This window comes from Sprattus sprattus (assembly GCF_963457725.1).
Source record: "Sprattus sprattus genome assembly, chromosome: 10".
NCBI classification, from domain to species: Eukaryota; Metazoa; Chordata; class Actinopteri; order Clupeiformes; family Clupeidae; genus Sprattus; species Sprattus sprattus.
In genome coordinates, this window is record NC_137908.1 from 23,670,029 (window position 1) to 23,686,128 (window position 16,100).

General features: G+C 41.9%; 1 protein-coding gene across 1 annotated transcript in view; it reads left to right on the forward strand.

Annotated features, from left to right (window-relative positions):
- Positions 1 to 15,201: 15,201 nt before the first annotated feature.
- Positions 15,202 to 16,100, forward strand: part of hdac11 (histone deacetylase 11) — a 33,185-nt gene continuing 32,286 nt past the window's right edge. The window contains exons 1-2 of the mRNA XM_080846346.1: positions 15,202 to 15,356; positions 15,893 to 15,951. Of these exons, the coding sequence (XP_080702472.1) occupies positions 15,917 to 15,951 (35 nt within the window). The 5' untranslated portion in view covers positions 15,202 to 15,356; positions 15,893 to 15,916. The remainder of the gene's footprint in view (positions 15,357 to 15,892; positions 15,952 to 16,100) is intronic.

A 16,100-nucleotide genomic window follows, 5' to 3' on the forward strand; every position in this document is an offset into this window, starting at 1 on the left:
TTAGGGGAATAGAGATATGATATGAAGGTCTAACAGTAGCGCATCCTTGGGCATAAATCATGCCAGATCCATTTGGGCACCTAGTAGTTGAGAATTGACCATAGTAATTTAACATAACCACTGTTTTACTTGTGATGAGTGCTTTATTCATCTTATTCATATTTGGCCATTCTCAGATAATCAAGGGTACAGGAAAAGAACATACTGAGCTCCACAAGACTTGCCTTGTTTTTTTTTCCGTGCCCTCACCCAACAGAGATAAATGCGCGGCCACAATTAATTTATTATTGAAGAGCAACTGCGAGGGAGCCCTTGTGCATTTGCAAATAGGATGGGCTGCTTTAATGGGGTCGATATAAGCTTCTTCGGGGAGCCTCGAGAGAACAAGGAAAATCACACACATCTGCATGTGGAGGGGAAGACTCTCAACCCTCATCTTAATTAAAGGCAACTGCATTGCAATGGACCTGTAACACTAAAAGAGAGAGACATCACCACGGCCTCACTTTGATTGACAACTGGGCCATATTCATTCCTCTCGCTGGAGACATGCTGTAAATTACGATGACGCCCTGAGTTTGTTGTTATGCTTATTTGATGGTTTTAATAAATCAGGTGGGTCAGTTGTTAATCTGACACTTAATGGAGAGGCAATTTAGAAACAGAAAAAGGATAGACGGGCAGATGAAGGCAAAATTACCAGAAGGGGAAAGGACAAGAGTCAGTCTCCCTGACTATGGCCTCAGACCTTTGACACCTTGCAGTATTTTAACTAGCACAAGGTTAGTTTGAAAAGAGATGTTAAGAAAAGTACACACGTGGTGCTACTGATGTCCAATGCAAACGAGTCAACTCCAGTCCCCTTTTGGCTATCCTAGTATCTATCCCCACTAGTTTCCTGCATTCACACACACATACTGTGCGTACGTCACACACGCACACTGTGCATACTTAACACACACATACTGTGCATGCTTCACACACTCCATAACCAAACTCACCAGACTGTTGCCGACCCTGCAACGGCTCTGGTTCTGATTGGGCCCAGGTCTGGCAGGTCTTCAGCTGCATATTGGGTCAGCCCATGATAGTCCTCAGATGAGCTGCCAGCTGCCTGAAAACAAAGTGATTAAATCAATTTGGCTTGGAGATGTACTGTATCATGGGCCCAAGTCAGGCTGTTGGAGGGGGGGGGGGAGGGTGCACCTTCACTGATGCCTCTGTGCTTCACGCTCACGCCCATTAATTCGGTTCACTCATGTGGAGAGAACTCACTGGCGACCATCTCTGCTAAGAAGAGTCTCTTTTAAATTACTTTTCTCTTTTCTTTTTTCCCCCTCCACTTTCAAACTGAAGTTACAATTTAGTCTTGTTAGATTGATTTAGAGCTTTTTAATGCTTCTTTAATGAACAAGTTTGGGATGTTGATGTTGATATGGAGCTCAAACTAGATGTGCTTTGTCCAAAGTCTTTATGATCAACCTGTCATTCAAAAATTATTGTAAGTGAGCTTTGCACAGAACGCTGATGAACTATTTTTCATTCAAAAATGTCACAGTCTACCCTCTAGCCAAACATGGCGTAAAGTTGGAAAGTGTCAGAATGACATCCGCAAAAACATTAAACCTGCAAAAATTAGGGAAAATTAGTCCGACAATAAGTAATCAGTTTGTTCTTTGTGTACCGTAATGGAATGGAAATCATCTTGCTACTGGGCTTAAATAAATCCGTAAAGAAGAAGAAAAAAATGCAGAGCTAAAACAAAAGTCTCACCCCCCACCACCTAAATCTCCCAGCCCCTTCCAGAAGGTCTGGTTCCATTAATCCATGCGCGCAGATCTGGAGAAGAATGTGAATGAGTTATGACTCACCATTCCCATCAGTCATTTCCACAACACAAAAAAGAAACATCTGCCTGTCTTACTGTGAATGAAGACTGCCCCATGAATGAAGATTTCATTCACCCGCAACCCATTGCTCATTCACAACTAATTGTATAATGAAAAGACCCACGATTCACAGCATGCTGGCAGTAATCTGTTTGTAACTTTAAGTAAATATAATAGGTCCAGCCATTGGCATAGACACCATGGTCAACCCATGATTTAGGGTCAATAAAATCTCTCATCACAGTTTTTTTTGGACAACTTAAGCAATTTATTTAACTTATTTTATATCACTTAATTTACCATACCCACTGATGTGCCATAAAGTGAGGCTTGCAGGAGTGAGTGGGAGAAAGTGCAGCTGGTGGTTAAACTTCCACATCTCTATACCATGGCCCAGTTCAGAGTAAACTGAATAGAGAGACTCCTTTATGATTGAGCTTTCATGTCACCACACCACTGTCCAATAATGAATGAAAGTGTTTCAGTGAGTACCTCAGACTACAGGGGTGGCCGTGTCCTTCTGCCTTAGTATTTTCATTGATAAACTCCGTTTGGATCAAATGCCATGTTCTCCAGGCTCTTAAATTGAATTTCGGCGTTTGAGAGTTCCGCTTTAATGGTCTGATGGCTTGGAGTGCATCCAGCCAGGGTATACTGGCCAGCAGCTCACGCAGCTAGGGTCACTTCTGTAGCTCTCTACCAAAGGATGTGAACAGTGGCTGTGAGCCAGAGGGAGAAAGTTTGTGGAGCATACAAGTGACAACTTGGCTTCAAAAACAAAAACTAAAAATCATATCTCCCTGTATTTCTTTTTCATCTCACACTTGGCAAGCTATGACAAAATGGAGCCATTTCCACCTCCAGTGCGTGTTGGCAGCAATTAGAAGCAAGTTATTTTGAATGGGTTGAAAGCTGGATGATTTTTCTCTGTGTTAAATCTGAAACTCATTCATCTAGCAGTCAGCCGGATGTCTGCGCCCTTGAGAATAGATGATGAGCCTCTCAGGGATAGCGTGGAGGAGAAACGGTCAATAAACACAACATCAGTTATGGCTTCAGCTTGGTCAACCACTGCCTATGTATTTCAGAATCAGTAACTCTCATTTCAACTCCAGGTTGTCCTTAGACAGCTTAGCGGGTGGGAAACAAGTCATGTCACTGATGTGTCTCAAACTGGACAATAAAAACTGTACCACTCCATGCTTCATCCCACACTAAAACACATAAACCGGACTATGGTCCATCCAACAGAAAAATGGGGCTAAATGAAAGCTGTGAAGGAGAACCACAGTCTGAGTACAGTGTCAGAATTTACTGAGGAATGGAAGAATGTTTTCCCAGACGTATTATAGTAGCCTTACATTGAGAGACATATTTGTAGGGGCTGCAGATTTTGAGATGCAGAGATTTATATCTGTTGGGTGAAATATCTGGGGACCACATGTTCAGGACAGATCAAGCTGATTTCAGCTGTAGTTTATGGTTACAAACTGGTAAATCGTCTTTTAGATGAACAGAAAAGGAAGATGCATCTTCCAGGGTGAGCTACTGACTAGAACAGTAAACTGTGTAAAATAAAAACCAAAGATTAAACCAGTATCATTCTGAGAATTACAATGAAGCACAACAAACTCTATTTTTACTGAATCTGAAAAAGCTTCACTTTCAAAAAATACTTGCCTTAGTTACTTCAGAGTTATCGAATAAATATCACCTTATTTCAAGCCTTTGAGTTTGTGCTTAATCGTAGTGCAGAAGTCTTACCCAGACCTGGGAAACCGACATGTTCATGTTGATGGATTACAGCCATGTGCCTCTCAGGAGACGTCGATCCATCTTGTGCAGATTGGTTGGTTCTAATAACAAACTGCCAGGCGGACTTAATGTCGTGGTCAGCCAGTGATGTTGAAGTGCTTCTCAGCACGAGGAGAGGAATAGTTGATTACTTCAAAAGGTACCCATGCACAACTCTGCATGGTTACGATTCCGTGCACACACGCACTCCATAATGGTCCACAGAGCTATCGCTAGCTCAACCCATCATTGAGAAAGCAGTGGTCTTACTAATGAATTGATACTTCTAATTGAACTGATGTTTGTAATTAATTAGCTGATGTCTGCTCTCCGGGTGAAACAGTCAAAGGATCATTAATAGTCACCGTTAAACAACTTTAGGGTGCAAAATGATCACAAGTGACGATGTGAAGGCTTGTTTTACACCATATTCAAAACTTGCATTAGAATTTGCAAATGCTTTAATCTTACAGTGGAAAGCTCCATATCACAACATTGGCCAACCCTTTTATTAAATGTAACCTTAAGACATTCCAATAATCAGAGGATATGGGTGACATTCGATCAATGAAATCGTTATTTTAAAACAAAGCAACAAACACATTTGACAAATCCAGCCTCCATCCTTCTACTTCCTTCCCTGGATCAGTAGAGTTTCTTAATTTTTTCCCCAGAAAGAACCGAAAAAGAAAAACAGTTGAAACAGTTCTCAATAACCACCACCAAATGAAATATAGCCTTCAATCCATCACTCTCAATGAGGCCGTACCACAAAATAAACAAAATCAATCTCCAGAGACCTCTGATAAATGGCCAGGCGTAGATGAAAAAATGAGCAAGCTCTGATTTGTGACCCAACAGAGATCATAAATTATGCACAATGAATTCTTACGGCTCACAAAATAAGAAGAGGGGGTGGGGGGGAGATAGAATTAGAAATACGCTGAGGTACCTACTGCTTAAGTGCTTGTTTCAGTCTAAACGGCGTGGTTTATGTCAGCTGAATTCGATTTAAATGGGCTACAAAGTTTTGTTAAACAGTCAAGCAAAGTTTTCATACAAAATGGTGCAGGTCATAATCACTCGTCTTGTCAGAAGGCACAGAGTTAACTAACTGTTATCTCAAAGGGTACAAATACTTCCAAAACTAATGTTTCACAAAAGATGTAGTGGCGGAGGAGTCCCATCTCTGGAATCAGATCAGGGCCATTAACTGTAGTGGACTGCATGAATTAAACTGACAATGAGCATTTGCAGCCATAGCTATATTCAGCTTGATCTGATCAAACATGGCACATCGACCATAGCGACCACCCGAAAGGAATCTCCGTATTAAATGCTCTCTCTCTCTCTCTCTCTCTCTCTCTCTCTCTCTCTCTCTATCTCTCTCTCTCTCTCTCTCTCTCTCACACACACACTCTCTCTCTCTTTCCATGCACTTCTGATTTCCTGTGGTTCTACCTCAGTGACTCTCTTTCTTTCTCTCTCCCTCTCTTCTCCATTTCACTTTATTAGTGCAGCACACTGAGCTAGCACTGGGGCAGCCAGCGGGTCCCATCCATCAGAAAATGGGCTATACATACACACACACACACACACACACACACACACACATACTCACATATTAATACAAGTAGACACACAGACACACACATACTCACATACTCACATATTAATGCACGTAGACACACACGCACACACGCACACACACACATAAACACACATACTCTCTCTCTCTCTCTCTCTCTCTCACACACATACTCACATATTAATACATGTAGAAACACAATCACACTCACACACACTCATGTAGACACACACGAACACACACACACTTTCTCACCCTCACACACACACACACACACACATACACACTCCCTCTCTCAACAACTCGGAATTCATCACATGCTACATGATACTTCCCAGCTTCGTCTTCTGTGTTTGGGCAAAATGTAAACTCATCCATGTGGTGAGGACTCATCAGTGGATTTTGCTTCTATCTGCTGGGTATCAGTGCTAGTTTTTCAACCATTGGTACAGTCAAGGTCCCTGTTAGGCCCTGGTAGGTTCGTCGCCCTATTGATTACAATGTGAAATTGATTGAAAGATGCGCCTCACTGAAGCCGAGATTGTTTTTGTCAAAGGTTTTGAGTTTTCTGAGTCTGAGGTCTGACTTCAAGTGACATTCTAGAGCAATTTTACGAGGTTCTTATGTGAGTGCCAAGTGATTTTGAACGCAGCATTATAGACACTAAATTCCCCACCCCTGCTGCTGGAAACCCACTATGCCATACACACTGGGGCATAATTATGCCAGCTTTGTTTGGTTCAGTGTAAACAAGCTAAGCTGGCATAATGGGGGTCTTCTTAACAGGAATATAACAGAATATCTGTTTAAAAGGGGGCTGGATAAAGTATAAGAGGGGGGGAGAGGGGGGGGGGGGGGGGGGAGAGGAGGGGAAAGAGAGATAAGGGAAGAAAGATGGACAGAGTCAGGGAGACAGAGAGCATTTCAGTATGCATATATTTTCTCGTCATCCTTTCGGCTTCATCATTAACAGAGGAAATATATGGCAGCAGGTGTATTGGGGGTGTCAGTGTGTCTGAGAACCATTTTACATAGACAGTTTAACATACAGATTGAATAAATCTAGGGTTAGGGTTAGGGTTAGACACACACACACACATACACACACACACAAATGCAAAGATAGTAAATATCTGCATTCAAAACATCAATATATTTCCATCCAACCTACTCGTACCCTTTCAATTTCATATTATGCCAAGTAACATGTGATTACAGAGATTACACGCCCGTACACACACATACACCCATACACACATAAGTTACAACACAACGGTGTGTGAGTTTTAGCTTGCAGGCATGCACACACAAACACACACACACACGCACACGCACACGCACACGCACACGCACACGCACACGCACACGCACAGCAGGAGTGTGGCCATAGAGGGCCCACAGCTGTCAGTTGTGCTGGATGTTGGCTCTGTGCTGACAGCTCACATGTCTCCTGCTCCTGCTCGAGTTCCCCCAGGCAGTGACTGACTCTGGGCTGGTTGTGGACCTCGTCTGGTCCGGTTTCATGGTGCTTTCTGGGCCGGTTGTGTGGTGTGTGTCTGGGTTGGTTGTGTGGTGCTGTCTGGGCTGAATCTGCTGTGTCTCCATGCTCTTGTCAGATATCCACAGTGTTGTGCACGTTCACACCTCTCATGAACTAGTTCAAAGTTCAGTTCATACAGGTAAATATGAATCTTTCACGTTCATAGTTCACCATTTAAATTCTGAACTCGTTCATAGTTCAGTTCAGTTCATTTTCATTTTTTTTAATTATTGCTAATTTTCCAGAAGGACATAGTTTGCACAGAAAGGTACGATTTTTACTGTCGGAAACTTTATCAGATACACAGCCCTGTTGTACCATTTAAATAATTAATTATACAGGGAACTAACGGTAAGAATGCAACCACTTAAGCAATGTTATAACACGGGTAGATGGAATTATTACACGGGTAGATGGAATCCACCATTCTGAGAGTTAGTTCCGGGGTGTGCTATATTCAACGGTATAGTAACTGTACAACCTGTTTTCATATACCTGAGCGTTCCATATCAGTGCGCACTCAAAAGGAAATATCTATCCAAGATGGCGGCGTGTTGTGGCTAATGTAGTGGGGAATGTTTCATGTGAATTAAGCTATCTATACGACTTTTTATATGTCTAAATTGACTCGGTTAGTTGTTTCTGTGCTACGCAAATGTTGCAGAGTATTGAAAGTCTTTACTGAAAGTCTCGAATATTATTTGTAGGTGACTTTTAGAGCTTAGACCAAAAACCCATTGAAACACACGTAGCTTTTGTGCTAGGTCTAACAGACGTGAAGTTTCCAATGCTATTTGTCTGTTGCATAGCAACAGCCACACAAAGGGGGACTATTTACTCTTGGCTACTGAAATGCGATACACAACGTTTGTTGTCTACAACTTTTTTTGTGCTGAAAGGCAGCTTACTGTTTACTTTAATTGTACTTAATATTTATAAAGTCGCTGGCAACCGTGTTATAAAAGCAATAAGGTACTCGAGTCAGTACGGTATTGTCAATAATGTACTTGTTCGAGGGTTTGTTCGAGGGTTTGCCGTTCGAGGTTTTGCGCGTTGGGCCTAACAACTCCCTCGAACAAGTACATTATTGACGATACCGTACTGCCTCTCGAACCTTATTGCTTAAATATGCGACTGGCTTAATCTAAGATATACAAGAGCATGTAGGCTACACTAAATGAAAGACCGCTCAAAAGTTAGCAAAGGTAAACCCTGTAACACTCGTATTTGGACAATAGCACAAACGTGCAACGTTCAATTATGTAAAAATATTCTTGAAGTTAACTGCCACTCCATTTAAATAAGCCGTGAAGAGAAATCAAAACACTATCAAATGACCAACGCAATTACCTAATATGGTCATTTACCAAAACATGCTCTGTCTTGGCAACTTAACAAATTATAACTATGGCCTTTTTACAGAAGGTACTGAGGTACTGAGCAATGACAGGTTGCAAGCACTCGATTTAGACAGCGTCTTTCATCAGTAGATGGAAAACATTCCGGAATGTTTAGCTAGACATCAGTTGCAACGGACCCAGATAATATTAACGTGTTCACCGTTCAAATTCATTATTTCTAATTAAGTTGCGTTCAGTTCATCGTTCTCGTAAAAATGAACGTGTTCAAACAGATGAACTCACCCACAGACATACAGAGATCTAATGGTGACAGGAAAAACAATATGTTCTGGTTAGTCCTTTCAATATTTCAGTCCCTGTATGCATCATGTAGTAGTGCAGCAGAACATATCTCAGTCTTTTTATCTTATTTGAATATAAAAATATGGAGATATAACACGTGCGAAACATACAGAGTAAGGCCTGCTTATATCTGAGTCACTGTATGTCAGGATAAAATGCATAACAACAACCATGTTGATAACTGAATTTGTCTGCATGACAGAGTAGTAGCTAACACCACTGGTTTATATCATCTGAACCATTATTGGCCAAATTATCATAAAGTAAAGGACTCTTCTGTTAGCCTGCAGCAAGCCGTCTGGAGATCGATATAGGGATGGACTCTGCATCATAAATTCTCCTCACTATGCTGCTATCTGTAGAGAGGCAAAAAGGTGAGTAAAAAATTAAACCCTTGAAAATCTTGTAGCAGTTTGATACCTAAAAAATGCCTTTGGCAGATGTGGCAAGGGGGGCATTGTTTCACAGGGGTGGCGCGTGCATTTAATTGTTCTCCCACCCCGGGCCGCGTGGTTCCGAGCTTGGCACCCACGAGACGGAGAGAGACAAAGGGGAGTCAACAAAAGCTTACAGGGACAAGTCCTGGCGTCCGTCCAACAGTTTCTGCACCACTCTGTCCCTACAATGACACCATACTGACACCACCAAAGCTGTCTTTCTGTGCACATAAAACTCTCATTGGCCAGACTGCATCACCGTGGGACAGGAAATGTAAAAGAGTAGAATGACATTAATCTCACAGTGAGAAGAGAGGCTAGCTGTCAATCATCTGGATTCAGATCTCTAAGCAATATCAGCTCCTCGCTGCATGTTTATTCTAGACTCAAGTAGCCATCGCAGTCACCAGCTGAGGGATTTGATGGCAAATGGTGGAGGCATTCTAGGTGATATCCCATGATCCTTCCATTAGTGCATCTCAAAACTCAAGATCAGGATTTCGAGAGAATCTCTTTGCACAGTGTCAGCCATTGCTTAGACCAATTTCTGTTGCAGGATTTGTTTTCACAACCCTGACAAAAGAATACCAAAAGTAGCAAATATAACAGATCACTTCACATATAAAGAATAAAGATCATATCCTATTTCCTATCTCCTATTTCTATCCAAAATGTAAATCGCCTTGACCACAAGAATCATTCTATTATTAAACAATGACTGCACTGTCACATAGCTGATAGGGCTCATCAGCTTGGGAATGGCTTCGACCTCATGACTGCCATCAAATGACCCATTCCCAAATAATGAGCATCCATCCAGGCCGCTGACAGTAGGTAATTACTTGTCTGTTCATCGATGGTCTTCTGCGTCTGATTGCGTGGGTTGGCGTCCGTGCGCACACTGGCCAATACAGTTACCGTAAACAGTCAGCTAATTATCCTCCGGGGGGCTGTTAGTGTAAGGCCACCGGAACTCCAAAGCACTCCAGAAATGCCAAGAGCGGGCGGAGAACTAAATGACTGTCCATAAATCCTCTAAAAGCAATTTGTCATTTGAATTCCAGGTGTCCAACCACCTCTAATGTGCTCTTTTTGTACGCGAGGTTCCAATCTATCACCCCGACTCTGATGTGGTGATGTGATGCTTGTCAAAACAGAGAGAGATGGAGAGAGAGAGAGAGTATGTGTGTGAGGTGTGCATAGATGTGTGATTGAGGAGAAAAAAAGAGAGTGAAATGTATGTGTGTGTGGTGTGTGTGTGTGTGTGTGTGAGAGAGAGAGAGAGTCTGTGTGTGTGTGTGTGTGAGAGCGAGAGGGGGAGAGAGAGAGACAGTGTATGTGGGTGTGTGTGTGTGGTGTGTGAGAGAGGGAGAGGGAGAGAGTGTGTATGTGCGTGTGTGTGTGTGGTGTGTTTGAGAGAGGGGGAGAGAGAGAGTGTATGTATTTGTGTGTGGTGTGTGTGTGAGAGAGAGTGTGATAAGTTAGTGGGGCTCACTAGAAGTGAGTGGGTGAAATGATAAGGTGACTGACCTTTTGGAAAGAAGAGTTTTAAGGACCGCTGTGATCTGTGCCAAGATCTTAGAGACAAATCAAGCAAAGGTGGCCAGTAACATCAGTTTGCACTTTGACCTTTGGCGAGGGCATGTGGACTATGATGATATTATGGTTTATTCCCTTCTATCACCTTTTCCTGTCAACTGCAAGTGTGATGGTATCATATACAGCATGAGGACACTCCTTTTTTCCCCTTTTGGACTGCTCGGCTCAACTGCAGTAATCAAATTCAAGTTCAGAGAGAGGAAACCTCATAAGTGACTGCCTGAATAAAAATTCCCAACTCCCCTTGTTACACCACTGGTTGTTATAAGCATGTTTTTCCCTCCCCACCTCGAGTCAAACGTCATCATTTGCTTCAGTGGCAGAGAGGGAATCTCCAATGAGAATCGGGGGATTATTTGGAGCCGAAAATTATCATCACGCATTATTTTTGAATAAATATTTTCAATTGCATTTGCATAGAGTAATTGCTACCTTCTGCTCCCGGCCTGGCAGATGGGTCGCGCCCGTCTCTACGAGCTGATGGTGCTAGTACCATGCACCCAACTTCTGTTCTGTCTGAACTAACTCGCTCACTCGCTAACACGCAAACATTCTCACGCCCAAAAAAACAGCCAGAGGCCAGTTCTGCACCCATATGGTCTGCAATAAAAGGCTTCCTGATGTTACTCTGAAACTTCACAGTACAGAGTCAGCTTTGTCACACGCGATACGAATGCATATCTCAACGACGCTCACACAACCCTGCCGTGACAACATGGCTATCCAGTGGCATACAGCCACTTTGTGCCATTCTGACAGTCTTTGAAATATCTTTGAAGTATTGGTAAAGCTTTTCTAATACCATTCCAGTCATTTTCCTAAACCTTCCTGGTGTTAGTAGAACACGCGCAGCGCTGTGTTCCATTTTCAGAAATGGGAAGAATGACCTAAATGCATAGATAGAATGTCTGAATAAAATATGGAACTGAACTGCTATTGCAAACCCCCCTCCCTAGTTTAATGGTAAAAGGAGAGAAGATGAAAAATAATCTGATCTGGGCCCCAGTGGCAGAAAGACGGCAGCTGTTTAGTGTATTCAGTGCAAGGCAGCATCTCTCTAAACTCCTACCACTCTGACAGTAGTGTTCATAGTTTCTGTCTTTATTTTCCTCAGAGGATAGCGTTCATCTTCCCCCTGACGGATACGTATAGTCCTCCAGTCATACTGTACACAGCACTCCCGTCTTTGAAGTATGAACTGTGTTTACAGTGCGCAATCACGTATAGCAGCCCTGCCCCAACCCTCCATCCCCCAATCCCATAACCCCACCAGCTTTGACGGTTGTTATGGTAACCGATCAGCCAGTTTCCCCCTGTGTCCAGGTGAAGCATCTGCCACTACAAGCCGTGCTGTCTGAAACATGAGAAATGTATAGTCTGGGGAGACACATCCAAGATATTTTCCTGTCATGTAGAGTACCAAGCCAAGTCCCTGTCCTCTCCTCACTAAGGCTTTTCTTTTTCCTACAATGCAACCAGACAAAAGCACATCTGTCATTTTATTGTGGGTTCTTTGACATTCACCTCTGCTGAAATATGATTGGACGCATCATTTGTATGAGTCTGAGCATATCACACTCAGTTGTCCACCTATCTCTGTCAGACTGAGATGGATATCCAATCAGCAGAGAGAAGCTGAAGCATGCAAATCCTCAAACATTCCCAATTTTACCCTTTGACTGATATACTATATTATACTATATTTTACTTCATATTGTCAGGCCTCAGCATGCAATCACTTCTTGACTCTGAAACAATATTCAGAGATGGAGAACATTAGTCATCTGTGGTGACAGTGTGAGAATACCCGTCATCTTTAACGCCACTACAAGTCTATGTAAAACAAGTAGCCAAGGTATATTTGACCATGCATCTACTGTGTGTTGAGGCAAATAAAGAAGTTTAGATTTAGGCACACAATCATCAGATAAGGTACACTGTTTATGTGACGCATATTTGCTATTCTTTTTATGCAAATCTATTATGTATTTGATTTCTTCATTAGTGGAATGAAACACCACACTGTGGTGAAGTGAGAACAGTAAAACGACAAACCTCCATTACATTTCTGATCAAAAAAACTAAACAAAGCAAAAACTCACACTGACTATTATTGTATTGTGACAGACATTTTTTTTTAAATAGACACAGGAAAATTCAAAGGGTATAAAAAAAGCACTGCCGAACAAATCTGCAGGTTTAAATAACTGGCCCACATGTAAAACCATTTCAAGCTGGCTTTAAATAAGCAGCAGTATTCTAAATTTACCCTGAGACGTCATTGTCTTGTCACTGTGTTCCTTCCTGTTTAATACACACTATTTTGTTTGTGTTAGTTGTCACACAACTTCGTTGCTGATGTGTCTTCTCCTCTGACTGTTGCTGTCAGCCTTGAATATTACTTGCGACCAAAAACAATGCAAGATTTTGTGTTTCACATTGTCAAAAAAAAACCACAAAATGTACTGACTGAGCTGCATGTTGTATTGGCGTTGAGGGACTTTATTGTGGAATAAAGTTGCACAACTTGAAACTACAGCTGGATCTGGAAATACATATCACTGCAACTAAAAATGCCTGTTTGACATCCATCTTTGCTGCAGAGTTTATGCTTAATGCATGAACGCTGCAGCGGATAACTGCACATAATCTGTGAATACTGCACAGTCAACGTGTTTCAAGGACCCATTCGCGCCGTAGGTGAACACAGAAATTATGGAGGGAGAGAGAATATGGTAATATCGGCATGACTCAACAAAACAGACTTAGGCTCATGAAAGGGAAGCGGGCGCAGGCCTTCACTTTCTAAACACTTCAGCTGTCTTCCATGCAGCCATCCATCAGCACCCTTGAGGATCTAAAATGCGCCAGAAATTGTCTGCGAGACACGCAGAGTAATGTAAATAGGGTGCATGGTGCAACCTAAAAGGATAATAAATAAATACATAGAGAGTTTATTACCAAATCAGAGACTTCAGATTCCATCAAAGGCTGCAGACGAAACCTGGTCTGATTAAAAGGTTCATCTAGGGACAGAGACAGAATCTGTAATTCTGGGGGAGGGGGGGGAGTGTTGTAGAGAAAAAGTGTAGGAAAAAATAGTCTCCAGAACATCCAAATGAAAATTGACAGCGGAGAGAATGAATGTATGCAAAATTATTCCATTACGGGTGAGAAAAGCTAAGGCCATGCCATAGGCTGCTCTGACTTCAAAGAACCCGAGCCAGGGATCCTCAGCGTGGGGATAGCGCACAAAAGCATAACATGACACGGTTGCAGTGCAGGGGCTTTAAAATAATGTAACCTTTGAAGAATCTGGGCTGGCTGATAATAATAGGTGAAACATACACCATGGCTGTTCTGTTCCTCCGAAAAATAGAATATATTCTCCACAGTGTGTGTGTGTGTGTGTGTGTGTGTGTGTGTGTGTGTGTGTGTGTGTGTGTGTGTGTGTGTGTATTATTCCCTAATCTCCATGGAAGTCAAATGACGACTGTGAATTTGAGGATATGCTGAGACAGACCCAGCTGGCCAATGAAAAGGCAAGTTCTCTCTTACCTCACAAAAGAAACCATGGCTACATCATCATTACGCAAGTGCATCACAGATTGCTATTTTTAGACCCAGACGTTCCTCTGGAGACAGCTGGTTGGAGGAGGGGTTACAAAGCAAAGCCATTTAGATGGAATGCTCGTTACGCCACTTTCCACCGTAATCCCAGGCAAATCCTGATGTGTGCCTCTATGGTGTAACGTGTAGTTTTAAATATTGATGACCTTCATCTAAGCCCTCAATTTAACAGGAAAATTGGTTAAACCAAATGATGACATATTCATGTGTGCACTAACTTTTTTTTGGTATTAGTCGTTTGCTATGTGAGCCTTGATCTGAAACACGTTTCAGGACACCGAAAAGGGTAATGGGAGACCAATCACACAAAACAATTAGCAACACAGTCATTCTGTTTGATGTTATTTTCATACATGTTATTTACTTCGAGCTTTGTAGGTAATTTAAAATTAACGAAACGTGTAATAGCGATAAAAAGAATATTATAAAATTCTAAAAATAATCCGCTAACAAAATGTCAAATAGCCTATGTGTGTGAACATATCATTGCACCTTTCACATGTGTTTATCATAGTCTTCCTGTGCTTCAGTCAAAATGTCAACGCTAATTTCAGGATCTCCGATGCATATTTGAAGTCCTATTACTTTCATTTATCATTCAAATCGGAGTTTAGTGGTAATGCCCAAGTACGGACATGACGACCATGCTGCAAGAAAAGTTTTACACCTCTTCCCAGGTGAGATCCACATTGGGGCTGATGATGTATGCCCAGGGGCCAGATGCATCAAAAGAGTAAAGGTCAACAATAATGTTAAAACAATGGCTAGTTTAGCCTACATACACTATCGAAATGTTACTGAATATTTGACGAATAAATGTGCCGCTGCCCGGTATAGAAAAACATTTAGAAGTAGGCTAATCGACTGCCTGAGAATAGTGTAATTTTTCTTTCGCTTTAATTCATCTGGATTTTAGCTACTGGCAGTGCGTAGCGATAGCCTATGACGTAGCAGAGGGATGTGCTTGCGTTTATAGCGAAACCCACTTGGTCCGAAGAGGACGACATCTATCTGATATATCTTCTCCACAAATACTACCGCTTAACGCAAACATACAGTCACATGCAGTTATGCGTCCAACAGCATGTTTTACTGTTAAGAGGGCGGCTTCACAACCGAGCAAAATAAACAACTAGACTCCTTAGAAATAAGGGGGGAGATAAATATGGCTGACAGGTGAGTCAAGTAATTTCGACATTAACGATACACTGGCATATTCAAGCCTACAGATCACATTTCAGAGGGCATTATTATCGTCGTTATTCTAATAATAACAAACGAATACGCATATCCTGAAATGTTTCGAATAAACACTTCAGATCACGCGTGTTGCAGGCACATTGTAGATATGGGTTGTTGCGTCGCCTCAATTTCTACAGCGCATGCGTACTTCTTCCGACTGTCCATGGGTAGTGAAGTTCTCTTTACCCACGCCCATTCAGCAAATCGAACAGTTTAGCCGAGGAATAAAGCAAGCATTCAGGAAAGTCACAGAGGTAAACATGTAAACGGATTTTATTAACGTAGTTTTCAGAACTCAGAATGAAGTTGCCATATAAGCCTGTAGCTGTGATAGGAGTGTTGTATATACTTAATGAGAAGTTTATTTTCTTCATACATATATATAGCCTATAGCCTAACTACTGAAAACTTTCAATTGCAATATGAAGGTCCTACTGTGAGGCAATGGTCCGTTTTCATTTGTATTATAGATGAAAATTGAACTGCAGTGAAGAATGTCTGAGAAAGAAGACGAGAAAGTGAAAAGGGGGTATGTACACACATCAAGCATTTTCTTCTGGCATGCCCAAAACCACGTCCTAGTATGAATGAGCAAAAAAGACAAATGTCATGCTGCAGTCTTTGTAAATACAGATATTATATGATGAAGATATGATAATTGCCTATGTTGCCAATTAC